Raw genomic sequence first — 16,002 nt, forward strand, 5'->3', positions numbered from 1 at the left:
GATGCTTTCGAACTGTGGTGCTGGAGAAGACTCTTACGAGTGCCCTGGACTGCAAGGAGGTCAAATCAGTCCATCCTAAAGGAAATCAACCCTGAGTGCTCATTGGAAGGACAGATACTGAAGCTGAAGCTCAAATATTTTGGCCACCTAATGCGAAGAGAAAACTCTCTGGAAAAGACCCTGATGCTGGGAAAGACTGAAGGCAAAAGGAGAAGTGGACGGCAGAGGATGAGATGGCTAGATAGCATCACGGATGCAATGAATATGAACTTGAGCACGCTCCGGGAGAGAGCGCAGGACAGGAGGGCCTGGCGTGCTGTGGTCCATGGGGTCACGAAGAGTCGGACACAACTGAACGACTGAACAACAACAACTCTGCTGCTCATATCTAGTTGCTAACAGTAGAGTTGTTAAGTTGTAAAAGAGGAATAAAGCTTTGAAAAGAATCCATTTGTATGTGTCTGGACTTGGCTACTGGATTAGACTGAGAGAGGCCTCCAAGGAGCCCTTGACATAAGGGAAGCAAAAGCCGAGTGTAGTCAAACTCGTACCCTGGATTTTAGGACAGCTGATTTTAATAAACTCAGAACAATGATCGGTAAGGTCCCATGGCAAGCGATGCTAACGGGAAAAGGAGTCCAAGATGGGTGGGAGCTTTTAAAAAAGGAAATTCTCAAGGCATAATCACAAACAATTCCAACAAGATGAAAAGGTGGCTTCACAAAAAGCTTAGGGATGACCTGAAAACAAAAATGGACACATATAGGAAGTAGAAAGAAAGCCAAGCAACAAAGGAAGAGTACAGGCAGGTAGCACAGAATTGCAGGGATGGCGTCAGGAAGGCTAAAACTGAGAACGAGCTGAGGTTAGCGAGGGATGCTAAAAACAACAAAAAGGCTTTCTTCAGCTATGTGCATAGTAAAAGGCAGAGGAAAGAAATGGTTGTTCAGCTATTAAATAAGGATGGCAAAACGATAACAGATGACAAAGAAAAGGCAGAGGTGCTCAATTCCTACTTTGGCTCAGCCTTCTCCCAAAAGAGGGTCTATGACCCCCCTGGCAAAGGCGAAGCACAGGCTGGAGGGGCAGGATTGCAGCTTGAGATCGATAGGCATATGGTCAAGGAACACCTCGTTACTTTGAATGAGTTCAAATCTCCAGGGCCAGATGAACTGCATCCTAGAGTAATAAAGGAACTGGCAGAAGAACTCTCAGAACTGCTGTCTATTCTCTTTGAAAAATCATGGAGGACGGGGGAAGTGCCAGATGACCGGAGGAGGAATAATGTTGTCCCTATCTTCAAAAAGGGTAAAAAGGAGGAACCTGGGAACTACAGACCAGTCAGTCTGACATCAATCCCTGGGAAAATTCTGCAGCAGATGATAAAGCAATCCACCTGGAAGCACCTTGAAAACAATGCCGTGATTACTCAAAGCCAACATGGATTTGTCAAAAACAAGTCCTGCCAGACAAATCTGATCACATTTTTTGATCAAGTCACCTCCCTTGTAGACCGTGGGAATGCTGTGGACATCATATACCTCGACTTCAGCAAAGCTTTCGACAAAGTGCCCCATGATCTCCTGATGAGCAAACTAGCTCAAAGTGGGCTAGATGAAACAACGATCCGGTGGATCCACAGTTGGCTACAGAATCGGACTCAAAGAGTGCTTATCAATGGGACCTTCTCAAACTGGGGAGAGGTAACGAGTGGGGTACCGCAGGGCTCAGTCCTGGGCCCAGTGCTCTTCAACAGTTTTATTAATGACTTGGAGGAGGAGGTGCAGGGAATGCTGATCAAATTTGCAGATGACACAAAATTGGGCGGGATGGCTAATACTTTGGAAGACAGAAACAAAATTCAAAGTGATCTGGATAGACTGGAGCGCTGGGCAGAAAACAACAGAATGACATTTCATAGGGATAAATGCCAAGTTCTGCACCTAGGAGAAAAAGAAACCAAATGCACAGTTACAAGATGGGGGATATGTGGCTCAACAACACTACAAGCAAGAAACATCTTGGAATTGTTGTCGATCACAAGCTGAATATGAGCCAACAATGTGATGTGGCTGCAAAAAAGGCCAATGCTCTTTTGGGCTGCATTAATAGAAGCAAAGCTTCCAAATCCCGGGAAGTACTAGTTCCCCTCTACTCAGCAGTGGTTAGGCCTCATCTGGAGTACTGTGTCCAGTTCTGGGCACCGCACTTTAAGAAGGATGCAGACAAACTGGAGAGGGTTCAGAGGAGGGCAACAAAGATGATCAGGGGACTGGAAACAAAGCCCTATGAAGAGAGACTGAAAGAAATGGGCATGTTTAGCCTTGAGAAAAGAAGACTGAGGGGAGATATGATAGCACTCTTCAAGGACTTGAAAGGTTGTCACAGAGAAGAAGGCCAGGATCTCTTCTTGATCATCCCCGAGTGCAGGACACGGAATAATGGGTTCAAGTGACAGGAAACCAGATTCCAGCTGAACATCAGGAAAAACTTCCTGACTGTTAGAGCAATATGACAATGGAGCCAATTCCCTAGGGAGGTGGTGGGCTCTCCCACACTGGAGGCATTCAAGACGAGGCTGGACAGCCATCTGTCAGGGATGCTCTGACTTGGATTCCTGCACTGAGCAGGGGGTTGGACTTGATGGCCTTGTAGGCCCCTTCCAACCCTACTATTCTATGATTCTATGATTCTATACCTGGTCCAGAGCTTCCCCTGTCTTGTGGAGGTTCTGCAGGCAGTAGATGTCAATAGGACTTCCATCTTCTTGACAGCAAAGATCAAGGACAATGCATCCTTGATCTTCAAAGGCATTGATTTGATGGAAAGACATGAGAGGCTTGCTGTGGTACCGCCCAGGCAACACCTGTGCAAGGAACACAAACATGCAAGTGAGAATCTCAGCCCTTCAATACCACCTAGAGCAGCATTCCCCAACCTTTTTGGGACTAGGAACCGGTCCGTGGAAGACAATTTTTCCACGGACTGGAGGGGGATGACCGGGCCGCAGTAGGGGTGTGGGAACCCCCCTTACCTTGGGTCCGCGGGGGAGGGGAAGCGATCCGTCCCCCCCCCCCCCCCCCGGAATCCTCACCGGCCCTGGCCGGCTTGGTTCCGCAGCAGGTCCGCGGAGCTGCCGGCTGAGGGAAGACCTCTGGCCACTGTTCTTTGCAATAATAGTCTATTACTGCAAAGAACAGGCCAGGGGCGGACTTCCGGCTGCTTGGTGTCAGGGTGGAAACTGAGCCGATAGAACCCCAGAGCAGTTCTGATTCTGAGGAGGATCAGCAATCCATGGGAGAGGAGCCAGCTCATCCCTCACAGGCACAGCAGCTGGCAGAGATTCCTCCTGCCGGCATTCCTGAGATAGATAGTGACCCTGGCAGTGAGAGAGTGCGGGAACGGGGCTTGCTAGACGCTCGACGCAGACGCAGGGAGCAACAAGCGATGGAGGGCGCGGAAAGGAGGCGTAGCACCCGTTTGGCACACAAGCGACGACCGCCTCCCATGGACCCAAGGGAAAGAGGGAGGATCTCTCCCTAGCCCATAAGTTCAGGGTCTTCAAGTGACTCTCCTTCAAACAGGGATCAACTGCCTACTTGGCGCATAGGCCACTCTGCTGTTCCTTGCGTAGTCGCTGGTGATTAGCATCTGAAAGAGTCGTTAAGTTGTAAAAGGATTAAAGCCTTGAAAAGAATCCTTTCGTCTGTGTCTTGAGTTGGCTACTGGAGTCTACTGAAAGAGGCCGCTAGGGTGCTCCTGACACTGGAATGCAAATGGCATCCACGTAGCAGATGCCATTTGCGTCCCTGTTCTTTGCAGTAATAGGCTATTACTGCAAAGAACACGGCCAGAGCTGGCCAGCAGCTCCGCGGACTTGCCGCAGAGTGGAGCCGGCCACGGCCGGCGAGGATTCGGTGGGGGTGGAGGGATGGATCGCTTCCCCCGCCCTCGCGGACCCAAGGTAAGGGGGGGTTCCCACAACCCTACTGCTGCCCAGTCCCTAGCAGGCCACGAACCAGTACCGGTCCATGGCCCGGGGGTTGGGGACCCCTGACCTAGAGAACATCCCACAGAACATTCCCACGGAAAGCTTTCAATTATATTAATGCTGCTTGAAAGAATTTTAATACATGGGCAAAGCTAGGATGTCAGCATACCAGCCTCTATTTTGTGTCTTCCTCTTGCAAAAGGATGAGGCTTATGTACAACATTAATGGAGGCAGGGGGGGCAGGGACACAAAACAGTTATCAGTATTATGTGATGGGGTGGGGGGTTGAGGCATCGTAAACCTCACAAAGTGACAGCCAGGCAACTATGCATGAGGAATCTGATCCCCAAATCCCTAGCAAGAGTCTTACCACAAATTAACACTAGATGTTTGCAGAGTTTGCCCAGTGTATAGGATTCACTCCAATTGCTTTGCAAAGAACTGCAAACCTTGGCACTCTGGCAAGAATTTGACTTTAGGAGAGCTGGCTGCCAGTCAACTAAAACCAGGTTACTTTTGAACTGCCTTCCTGGATCAGCCACGGTCCTTGTCCAGTCTGGCATTCTCTATCCAATGGATGGCCAGAAGCTTCTGGAAACTCACAAGTAGGGCATGAAGGCAATTAGGTTGTCCCCTGTTGTTTATTCCCAGAAGTACATTTTGAAGGAAGGAGATACTTGCAAGTGTTTGTAAAAACAAAGGGGCATCATGAATAAATATACTCTGATGAGATGTTGTTCCTTCAGCACCCGAGAAGTGCACACTCCTGGCTACCGAGCAATTCTGCTAGACCTGCTGTAGCAAAAGCCAGCTTTGGATGGGCCTGGGGGAGGCGCTGCAGGAAAGTCTGAGACCATGAGCCAGCGGACACCGAACATGTACCTGCCCTGTGAGCTTGTTTATGATATGGAAGCGGGTGTTTTGGTGAGGCTCCCAGCTGATCCCATCCAAAAAGGATCTCCCAAGACTCTTGGCTGCAATAAACTTCCACAGGTTGATTTTGAGAGGCTGCTCAATAAAGATAACGTAGTTTTCACTCATTCCTAGAAGAAGGAGATGATGAAGCTTTAGGCCAGTTCTTCTCATAGTGCTGCCAAGCCCTGCCACCTTACTTTCTGCCACGACTGCTTAACCAGGCTCCTCTGCCAACACACATCTAACCTTCATGCTGGCTTAATCATTCCTTGCCAAAAGAATTTCAAATTATCCAACAGCCCCTATATAATGCCCTGAATAAAATACATGTACTTGGGTGCATCCATAGTAGATGCTCAGGAATCGCCATGCTTCATTCACTCACTTTTTACAAGGCAGCTGCACAACACAATCATCAAAACTCTGGGTGCTTCCAGATGAGGGTTTACGGCACCACTGCCCTGTGTAATTCACAGGATTTTATTGGGGGGGGGGGGGGTTTCCAGACAACACCATCTTCCACTGGTAAATCTCCCATATTTCCCACCTCTTCTTCCATCTTTTTTCTTACCACAGAAAATCAATTAAGGGGGGAAAAGACAGTATTACTGCGCAAGGCCCTCTGAGTGGTAGCATTAGGAGCCTTCTGTCTGGAAGCACCCACTGTCATCCTCTATTTTCCCTGTGGCTCTTCCATCTTTTCTTAGACTGCAGACAATCCAGCTTTTTTCAGAAGAACAGAAGAGCAGCACCATCTCCAGAGGTGTAGATGCTGCTAACACTACCCTTCCATCTATTAAAAAGGGTGGAGTGTTAATGTGGGAAGTGGCGTAGTGGAAAAGTGAACCTATCACAGCTGAGCACATATTCATTGTAACACTTGCAGTCGGCACCATTTTATGACCCAGTTTGTTTTTGTTTAATTGATCTTTAAATTAGCACTAAAATGCTTTCCCAGCTATAATGTTTCTTTCAATGAAAGAGAGGTATAGCACTATAACACCACAGTGCTATAATGTTAATTTTTTAATTTTTTAAAAAAAAAACCTTTCTAGTCATCACCATTAATTATGTTGCTAAAATTTCATTTTGAAATATCATTTAAAAATATAGTGTCATTATATCATAGTGTTATAGCACTATAACATCATAATACAAAAATAGCATTACAGCATTATGGTGTTATCATGCTATACCCATCTTCCTTTCTTTTTTTTAAAAAAAAACAATGGAAAAGCATTTTAGTGCTAATTAAAAGACCGATGATAATCATGATGAGTCATAAAATGGCTCCCACTGCAGTGGTTATAGTGAATGGGCTGAGCTTCAGCTGTCTCCACCCACAGCAGCTGTCACATCCCCTGGTGTGGATGGAACATAGTGGGATTCACACGCAGAAAAGGCACAATACTACCACTAGCGGGAAACTCAACTGCAGTTCCACTTACAACTTTCAATGGAAGACCAATGATTGTGTAGCGCTAGCAGCCACTCATCTGGATCCAGCCTCAGAATGTTGTTTGCATAAGTTATATATTATTCCTGTAGCATGCTTTAGTATCCAGTTTGTAAAGGAATTGTCATGCTAGAACAAAGCAAATGTCCACCTGCTCCACCGCTCTGTCTCCAGATATCTCTGGAAAGCTCACAAGCAATGTACAAGGATCATGGCAGTTATTCCTCATTGTTTGCCCCCAGCAACTGTCATTCAGTGGTACACCGCCTCTAAACATGGAGGCTCCACTTAGCGATCGTGGCTAATGCCAGCTGTTCTCCCTGATTTTGTCTCATCACCCTAAATGCTAATACCAATTTGAATCTTCCCACACTCACACCTATAAGACCAGAGCAGCATTGCCGATGTGCAAGGGAGAGGCATCAGCAGACTCAGGGCAACCCCGACATTTGCAGAACACCCCCAGATCAACAGGAAAACCATGAGGGGGGGGCCCACCCCGAAAGAGCCCCATAATAACTCAGAGACATGGAATATGGAGTGAGATGGAAAAAGACCGATAACCAGGCAGGCGGGGAGAATTGACTCAAGTGCTGGAACAGACTCGCATGCATGCAAATACACATGCACACACACGTACACATAAAGAAGAAAAAGAACCATCTCATTGTCTGGGTAGATATCCCATTCTTACGACTTCGAACACCTTTGGTACACATCTCTGGTAGTTCCATCAGAGGGGAAGGAGGGTAGCCCTCACCAAAGCTGTGGTAATAGGAGGGTTTCATCTTATTCTCTGGCGCAATGGTGCACAGTACTTTTGCACCCTGAAGGCTGGAATCGCTGGAGCCAGGCATCTGCGGCGGGACACAAATTATGTTGTAGTTGGAGCCTGGAAGAGAGAAAGCACTTTTGTCAGGAACGATCCTGCCAGCAGTCCAGCTGCAGATGGATTTTAGGCATCAGCTCCATTCTTGCTGATGTGCCTAGTGTCTTCAGAGATGACACACTGCGGTTAACAAGCCTTCATCTTAGCAACTGAGCTAAGGTATGTGCACCTTCTGTCACTTTTTGAAACATGACCACTAATACACCACAGATTAGAAAAAGTGGACTATGGGGGGAACCTCATGTCCACTCCCTCCTGCTCCTGTGCAAAAAGGAGCAGACCAATGACACCAGCTATTGCTACAGGCTCGCTAGACCCCCTGTTGCAGTTTTTCTAGCCTGGAGCTGGAAAACAGTGTAGATCCCCTGGCCTAGTGACCACAGACTAAGGGTACTTCTACACAGAGAGCTCTTAGTGATAACAATAAAACCCATTGTGCAACTATTCCATCTTTTCCTCTTTAATGGGTTTTTTAATGGTGGAAAAACAAGTGAGGATTACAAGAGCCTTTCTGCACGAGGATTTTATTATGCGCTCATGATTCCTCATTCACAGTAGTTTGCAGGTCCTTTACACAACATCGTCATCCTCCAGGGCCTTTCCCGTTCTTTGTAACCATTTTAGCGGGGGGTGTCTGGTATATTTCTGAATGGCAGCATGAAACCTAGTGTATTTGTGCAATTTGCTGCTATACCACAGTGCCACCTAGTGTGTTTTTTAATGGAACATATAGAAAGGCAAAGAAAGAAACCCCCTGCAAAACAAACATGTGTAAAGAGCCAATCTTAATCCCACAAGGAATCCAGAAGCAGAAGCCTCAGCAAAGATTTGGGTTAAAAGCCTCATGTAGAAATGAAAGGAAACGTCATTTGAACACACCCACGGCCAGTAAATTCCATGAATGAGGCAGGGTGATTGCACAAGAAACACTTCATCTGGAAGCACAAGAATCGTGGTGCAGCTACACATAGGAAAAGTGCCTGTGCTGAAACACTCTCGATTCATGGTTCGGCCAATCCCAGTTAACATGGGCTGCAAAGACATCACGGGTTTGGGGAAAACAAGCCCAGGGGGTACTGATACAACATAAGCATGCTCTGCATACAGTCCTTTAGGAAGAGGTGGCTATCAGGAAGGGTTGACGTGCATGTGTCTGCACTGAAATCATTGCTGTGAATTGCAAAACAATAGAAGACTCTGGGCCAGTCCTCCTTGTCTGATCTGTCACTGGCATTATTAACATGACTGGAGCAGTTATATGTCCAAGTACCACAAACCATGTTAGGAGCACTGAGCAAACACTGCTTGCACCAATGGCCCAGACTGAAGGCAGCTGTGCAAAGTCCCATGCTTTCCATGGCATTAAAACATGCAACTGAGAGAGCAAGAGGAGTCTAAAGAGAAGGCATCTCCCTTCCCAATATATCCTCATGTCTAGATGTACGAGTCGCACAGTCTTCTCTGATCCCCTGCAGCTGTGTGGACCAGCAGAGGGCTAATCCAGCTTGAAGGTGCCTTTGCAGGCTGCGGAGATCAAATGGCTTGAAAAGGGACACTGTGATGACAATATACCTCCCTGACAGTTCCAAATAGGAATAAGTCAGGCCCAAAGCACACCTGACTTTAAAGATGTAGCAAGCAGCTTCGCCTTTTTTCCCCTTCATTTTTATTCTAGAGCAAGGGTATACAACCTGCAGCCCTTGGCCATTCCCTGAGCAGCCCCTAAAGCTGGCAGGACCCTGCCCATGTTTCCCCGTGGCACAGATGGGGAGAATGACTGCTCCCTGGTTTCTGAGATTGCTGTTTCTCTACTGCTAGTTGTGGCAAGGAAACAGCAACACTGGTGACAATCGCTGGGGGATGGAAGAGGCTTTCATCTCCACCTCCACCCGACAACCCCTAGATCTCAATGGGAAGGGAGGGGAGGTTTAAACCTTCCTGTCCCTGCGCACTGTAATATGTATATGCGTGGGGGGAGGAAGAGAGCGTGTGTGTACGTTTTGTGCTCTCAGACATAGACATGTGCTGCCTCCAGCCCTTTTGGGGCCGAAAAAGTTGTGCACCCCTGCTCTAGTGCAAGCACAGGAGGCACAATCTGGATCAGGATCCTTGTATGGGGGATGGGGGTTAGGAGGGCTTTAACCCTTTCCTTCCTTCTGTGGTCCCAATCCAGATTGGAGCCATCTCATCTACAATTTATATTGCCAAATAGTAATCCATTTGCTAGGGCTGCAGTTGTTTACTACGGGCTTCTCTACACCAGCGCTTTGTAGTGCGATGGTTATTCCTCATATGCGGTATTTTGCAGGTGCTTTACATGCCATTGTGTTCCTCCAGTGATTTCCCTGACATTTCCCCCCACCTATCCCATGTTATTTCCAAAATGGAAAAACTGCTGTACTTTCTCAACCCTCGCTATAGGAGCACCATGGCCTGCCCGTGTACTTCTCCCATTGCGGGAAAACCCCACTTCGTGTGGGTGGTCGTTGCAGGTTGTTGGGGGGTGCAGTCATGATGACGACGGCAGTGACGATGGTGTGGTGGGCGTGTTGCCCCACTGCACCTGCACCGTTCCACCTCTGCATCATTCGTTACTGTTTCCCAGCAGAGCAGCATTGCACTAACACGGCTGCTGCTCCACCTGCCCACAATGTCTGTGAGATTTCTTGGCAGCACCAGGAAACCCTCAACCCGAGGCACATTTCCACACTATCAGCTTCACTTTGTTTCCAGCTTTGTTGCAATGTTTCCCCAATCACAGCCTATCGCAGGAAAAGCCACAAGATGCAAATGGCGTAGCGGACGCCATTTGCAGCTGTAAAGCCCTTAGTTTAAGCTAAATGCAGCCATTTACAGCTGCATTTAGCTTAATCTAAGAGCTTTACGGCCACAAATGGTGTCCGCTACGCCATTTGCATCCGGACTGAGCCCGCAGCCAGCGATGCGGCACGGCAATGGCGGCCGTATCGTTGGCGATACGGAGCCAGCCAGGGAGGATCCGGCCGAAGAGGATTCCGAAGGGAGGTGGAGGTAAGTGCTCCATTCTGCCATGGACTCCGGAGGCGCATTCAAAAGACTCATTGGGGTCCGTGGCAGAATTTTCCGCCATCCCTATGGAAACATAGCCCTGCTCAACATTTGGGGGAGACAAAAAAGCAAGTGAGGGACAGGACAAAAATGGAACCAAGCTCCACACCTTGTTTGAACTCCTGCTCCTCTGCCATTCCAGAGGTGCACCATCCCAGAGTTTCACTAATGCAGTGTGGCAGCGAGTGAGGCACAGGAGCGAAATGGAGCCAATCTGTGCTCAGCTCCACGTCTCAGGGATGCCTAAGCAGATGGGCAGCGGGGGTGGGGAGCGTTGCAACGGCCCTTACGTGCCACACAGGCAAACATGAGCACATGCAAGCCCTTTCCACTCAGTCCACTCAATCCTTTCTCCCAGTGTATACACAAAAGAGAAACTGTTCATGCTTGCTTCTACGGGGACAATACTGACTTGTGCACATGGGGTGGGGGAGACTTCTGTAGTTCCAAAAGTACTGTGGATTGTATATAGAACTTGCCAAGGTAGGGATCGGAGGCAGCAGAAATGAAAAGGGGAGGCAACCAAGTTGAAATGGAAAGTTCATGCTGACAGGGGCAAGGGCTACCCCAGAGGGGGTGATGAGGGCGTACAATGCTGCTGACATCTGATAACATCCCGCCAGACTCTACCCACCTGTGTAAATGGCAGGTAGCATCATGTAGAAAAGAAAAAACAGCTGTGTCAAGAGTCGATTTAAAATCCTGCAAAGAATCCGGAAGAAGGAGGAGTAAATTGTGGGATAAATGCCTCGTGTGGAGAAGCCCTTAGTCTTTAAAGTAAGGTGTACTTTGGCTCTCAGTTGGTAGTAGCAGAGTTAAAAGGGTAGAGTGACCAGGAAGACATGCAAGCAGCATACTGTATATACTGAAATATTCAGTCTGCAAATAAAACCTGTCTTTATGAGCTGCCTGTCTTCAGCTAATCCTTGAATGATACCACAACAGACATCTAATCCTCTAAATTGAAGCTATGTTGACACATACTGAATGAGAGTGAAATATGAGTAGCAGGATAGAATGCAAAGCACATTCTGCAGATTTTAAGATAAAGAGGAATGTGTAATAAGACTCATGTATTTTTACAGACTTAAATTATTTTTTCAGAACCTGCCCGAAGTGTTTTATATAACAAGAGCAGCCTGACCATTTTGCCTGCTGTTCACATGTCCTGACACTGTAAACTGAAAGGAACTGATGCAAGGGAACAGACCTTTTGTTGAAAGGTCAACAAATTCCAGAAATTGCTGAAGGCGAATTAGAGCAAGTTGGCTGCCTAAGCTTCTACAATACCAGGTGCTGGATGTTTTTCTTAGGAACACAAAATCCCTACTCCTTCCCTTCATTACTACATATTGACAGTTACAGTAAATACTCCTAAGAAAACAAAGATAACTCTGTTGGTCCACAAAGGGCGGGGTGGGGGGAAGTAAATACTTCAAATACTTCAGTTTAAAATATGTTCTCTCCCCACTTCGCACCCATCCCAAATTCTACATCACTCTCCCTAGTCCAGCAATACATAGGCTGCACTTGTAAATGCATTTGCTAGGGAAGCCTTCCACAACCTGGTGACCCCCAGATACTCTGGACTGCAACTCCCATCATTCCCAGCCAGCATGTACTCGGGAGTAAGCTTCACTGAAGACAGTGGAGCTTACCTCTGAGTAAACAGGCATGGGGGTGGGCAGGGGAAGGTGTCCCTGGGCATTAAATGTGGAAGAGGCAGTGCTTGCAAACCAAGAATGTTCTTGCACTTCCTCTGACCTTCTTGGGTGCTCTCTGCAAAATGAGAATGGGGCGGGAAGGGGGCTTTTGCCTGCCTTGGGGTCCTTGCAAATGCCTGGTGTTGCCACCCTCTGGAGCTGACCTTAGTTTGCTCAGTGTCAAGGAGGAGTCCCACATGTGTAAACACATTCTGTCTTGGCATGAGGCGGCAGCCCTTCCTGGCTTCCTCTCAGAATTGTCCAGGCTTCCTAAATTCATCTGCAAAACACTGTTAATTAACTCTGTTAGCTTAGAGCCAGGGGGCTGCTGAGGAAGCCAAGAAGGACCCAGAGCAGATGGAACTAGGAAACCCTAAACACTGAAAATGTGGGTTATGTCTAAACTGCACATGGAGCTCAGAATCCAGCCTAGCCCTGGCACAGACACACAAGAATCCCATGCAAATGTTAAGATGCTTTCCCCAAGCCAGTCAGACAAGCCTGCCTCTCCCTGAGCCATCTGGGAGTCCTCACCATGTTTCCCATATGAGTTGCCCATGTTGTACACTGTCCCATCTGGATCATAATGTGGGTGGGCAGTTGCTCCATTCACGGCAATGTACTTTCTCCAGTTCACCTGCAAGTACAAAGATTTTTCAGGGTCTTGAGTGAAAAGTATTGATTTAGAAATGTTTCTCCAGCCCTGGCATAAACTGGACATGTGGCACTACCTTTGCAGCTAGCTATGAACACTGCTAATTGGATATCTCTGTTAATCAAATTTTAGCAGATAGACCATTTAACTTCTTAGCAGATGGCATAGAGTCCAACTTACTGTCTCATAGACACATGCAGTAGATTGAGATGGTAGAGTGCTAAGGCAAAGAAAGGGCTGTACCTCTTTATAATTCAGGAAAGGGAATCTCATTTCTGAATGCTCCTCTGTGTGTGTGTGTGTGTGTGTGTGTGTGTATATATATCTTGCAAATAGAAAACTAGCCCAGCAGGTAGAAGTGTTCTACCTGTTCTCTAGTTTTCTACTTTTAGTGAGTTATTTACATAGGAAACATTACAAAATGTGATCCTCCCATCTACAGTCTGAAATGGCAGACTCTGTTCTACCTCCTCAGGGCTCTACCACATTATTCCCACTTCATTCTACTACATATGTATAGACCAGGCCAAGCCTCACTCAAACTGCATGCCTCACCCAAGATGGTTTCCTCATCACTATGTCTTATTGTATACTAAAAGTAAACTAACACCTTTCAACCTTCAATCCCACCTGAGAAATGCTTCCACCGTCTGGCACCCTAACCACCCTGTCCCAACTGTTGCTTTGTCTTCTAAGATCTTAAGAGCCCTGCTAGATAAGATCAAAAGCTCAATCTAGTCCAGCATCCTGTTTTGCACAGAGACTAACCAGAGGTCTGTCAGAAGCACACAAGCAGAACATGAGTGCAATAGCACCTTCTGCTCATGTTCCCTAGCAACTTGTGTACAGAGAGATGCCCTTTCTGAACCTGGAGGGAACACAGCTCAGTGGCAGAGAACATGCTTTGCATACAGAAGGTCCCAGGCTCAATCTCTGGCATCTCCGAAGGATCAGGTGGGTATGCTTGGACTGCCTGGAGAGTTGCTGCCAATCAGTAGCAGCGGTGTACTGGAGCCAGGGCTTGCAGGTTCAAAGCACCAGGACTTTTTGATTAGCAGGGATGTTGGATGTCATTTGCCACTACCACCATCACCCTTCAGATGTCCCTGTTCCCTTTGAACTTAGCTGTAATCCTCACATTAGCTGAGAGCTTCAGCTATTGGGCAGTATAGAAATGAAATGGAATGGAATGAAATGAAAGAATGAATAAATAAATAAATGGATTTTCCTAGCAACAATATATTGTTGTGAGCTATCCCATGCATACACAGAGAAAGAGAGAGAGAGAGAGAGACATATATACGTAAATATGGATAAACACAGCTACCTGCATTTTTAGATTCTCCTTGGTGGCATGACTATGAGGGATGGGAGCTCCTGCACTTCAAAGTTTACCACCACACCACAAATCAGCAGACAATATTGAATGAGATTGACAAATAGTCCAACCTGATATATGGTGGTTTTCTGTGTTCCTTTACCTTCTCCTTTGTTTCAAGAGTTTCCAGATCCACCTTGTGCATTAAGTTGGTTTCTGTGCTAACATAATAGTCACCTTTGTAGATCACATAGTTCACATTGCAGTTGTCTGTTGATTCTACAACAAAAATCCCCAGATTGGCTTGGTTTGTGGATGTAGTACAAAAACCCCAGGCTCACTAGAGTGGTATAGATACATATAAACCAGGCCCTGCCCCCTTCCATGGGAAAGGAATCCCTGATGTTATCTCCAATAAGTACCACAGACTGCAAACCTGATCCTTTAGGACAGTGTGAGAAACTTGTGGCCCTCCATATGTTTTGGCCTACAACTCCCATCATCCCTCACCACTGGCTATGCTGGCTAGGACTGACGGGAAACACCTGAAGGGCCCAAGCTGGCCACCCCTGCATTAGGGGGAGCGTGACTCCATCTAGAACAGTCTGAATATCATTCACTTGAGTGGATGAGCAACCAACCAACAGTACCTCCATCATGTCGAATGATAATAAATAATAAATGTCTGGATAGTCACAGTTTGTTTGCCTTAATCCAATCTATTACCATGCACACACACACACACACACACTTCAGATCCATCAACCTGTCAGGCTAAAGTCCCTGTTAAAATAAAAAGATATTTCCCTGACAGTGGAAAGTCATCAGAGACAGTGCTGAATGGGCCTCCCTCAGCAGTCACTGAGAAGGCCTTCTCCTAAATCCCCACCAAATGTGCCTTGGATGCTGGTGGTGCAGCGAGAAGGGCCTCCTCCAGAAGATCCCAGAGCATCATGAGATGATCCACAGTGCTCTTTGGTAGAGCATGTGATTAAGATGATAGCCAGTTATAGCCCCTTTCCCTCTTGCACTCCCAACATTTAATCATGTTTGCCTTTGTTATGAACAGTTTTTGTTTTTTATTTCTGCAAATCAAGAGGCAGAAATGTATTAAGGATTTTTTTTGTTTGAAAATTACCAAGGATGGAGCTCAAGGGCAGGCAATGAATATATGGCCCAAGTCAGGGCAGCTTTGTACTGAAACCTACCTACCCCCTCCCATCTCCACCTCCCTGTACAATTTCCTTCAGCATTTCCCTAAGAAAAACACCAACATCAAATGCATGATGTGGGTGGAGCTGATCTAAGAAACACACTTACCTGGCATTTCAAACCTTGACATGAAACGCTCAAAAATGGTCTTGCAAGGGTCCGGCATGGCCAAGGTCCCAAACTCAGAAATCATGATCCGGTTGTTCTTGCTGTTAGCCATATAGGAATCACTTTGTAGGAACTTGCTGCTGTATTTCACAACCCCATCCTCGATCTCAAACTGGTGCAGCAGGGCCATGCCATCAAACCAGTGGTTAAACCTTCCATGGGAGAAGAGAAACCCAATCAAAGGAGAAGAAAGGGACATGGTGTGTTATCTCCACTCCTGCTTTCTCTTTCCCAGGCTCAACTCCTGCCAACTTTTAAGCATCCAAGCACACCCACTCAGCTCATCACAGATGATGAAAAGTGTACATGGAGTGATGCCCATATAAAATTACACATGAAAGTAACAGCAATATTAGGAGTATGCTGCTTTCAAAAAAGGGCTCTGATGAGGACACACCTATCTGTTCTCTTTCCAGGCAAAAAAAGAGGGGAAATATATATCCCAAACTTGTGCATACAAATCTCATTCATCTCAATTTAAAAAGAAAACTTCTAAAGGAGGGATGCAATAATTTCTTATTACTAAATTATTTGTCTCCAGGACACTGACGACTTCCTTCTAATCCCCTCCAGCTAGAGATATCATGTGGGTGTGTGTGGAGGGGGG

At 46.8% G+C, this 16,002-nt stretch overlaps 1 protein-coding gene across 8 annotated transcripts in view; it reads right to left on the reverse strand.

Moving 5' to 3' along the window:
• Positions 1 to 16,002, reverse strand: part of LOC146340404 (carotenoid-cleaving dioxygenase, mitochondrial-like) — a 105,482-nt gene that overhangs the window by 11,963 nt on the left and 77,517 nt on the right. For all 8 annotated transcript variants that reach the window (XM_084803491.1, XM_084803490.1, XM_084803498.1 and 5 more), the window contains 6 exons: positions 15,336 to 15,547; positions 14,179 to 14,294; positions 12,577 to 12,679; positions 7,124 to 7,255; positions 4,875 to 5,035; positions 2,699 to 2,866 (listed from right to left, as the gene is read on the reverse strand). In XM_084803491.1, coding sequence (XP_084659617.1) covers positions 2,699 to 2,866; positions 4,875 to 5,035; positions 7,124 to 7,255; positions 12,577 to 12,679; positions 14,179 to 14,294; positions 15,336 to 15,547 — 892 coding nt within the window. The remainder of the gene's footprint in view (positions 1 to 2,698; positions 2,867 to 4,874; positions 5,036 to 7,123; positions 7,256 to 12,576; positions 12,680 to 14,178; positions 14,295 to 15,335; positions 15,548 to 16,002) is intronic.

The sequence above is a fragment of the Heloderma suspectum genome, chromosome 6 (assembly GCF_057233095.1).
Source record: "Heloderma suspectum isolate Gila_16-S chromosome 6, 16-S_ref, whole genome shotgun sequence".
In the NCBI taxonomy this organism is placed as follows: Eukaryota; Metazoa; Chordata; class Lepidosauria; order Squamata; family Helodermatidae; genus Heloderma; species Heloderma suspectum.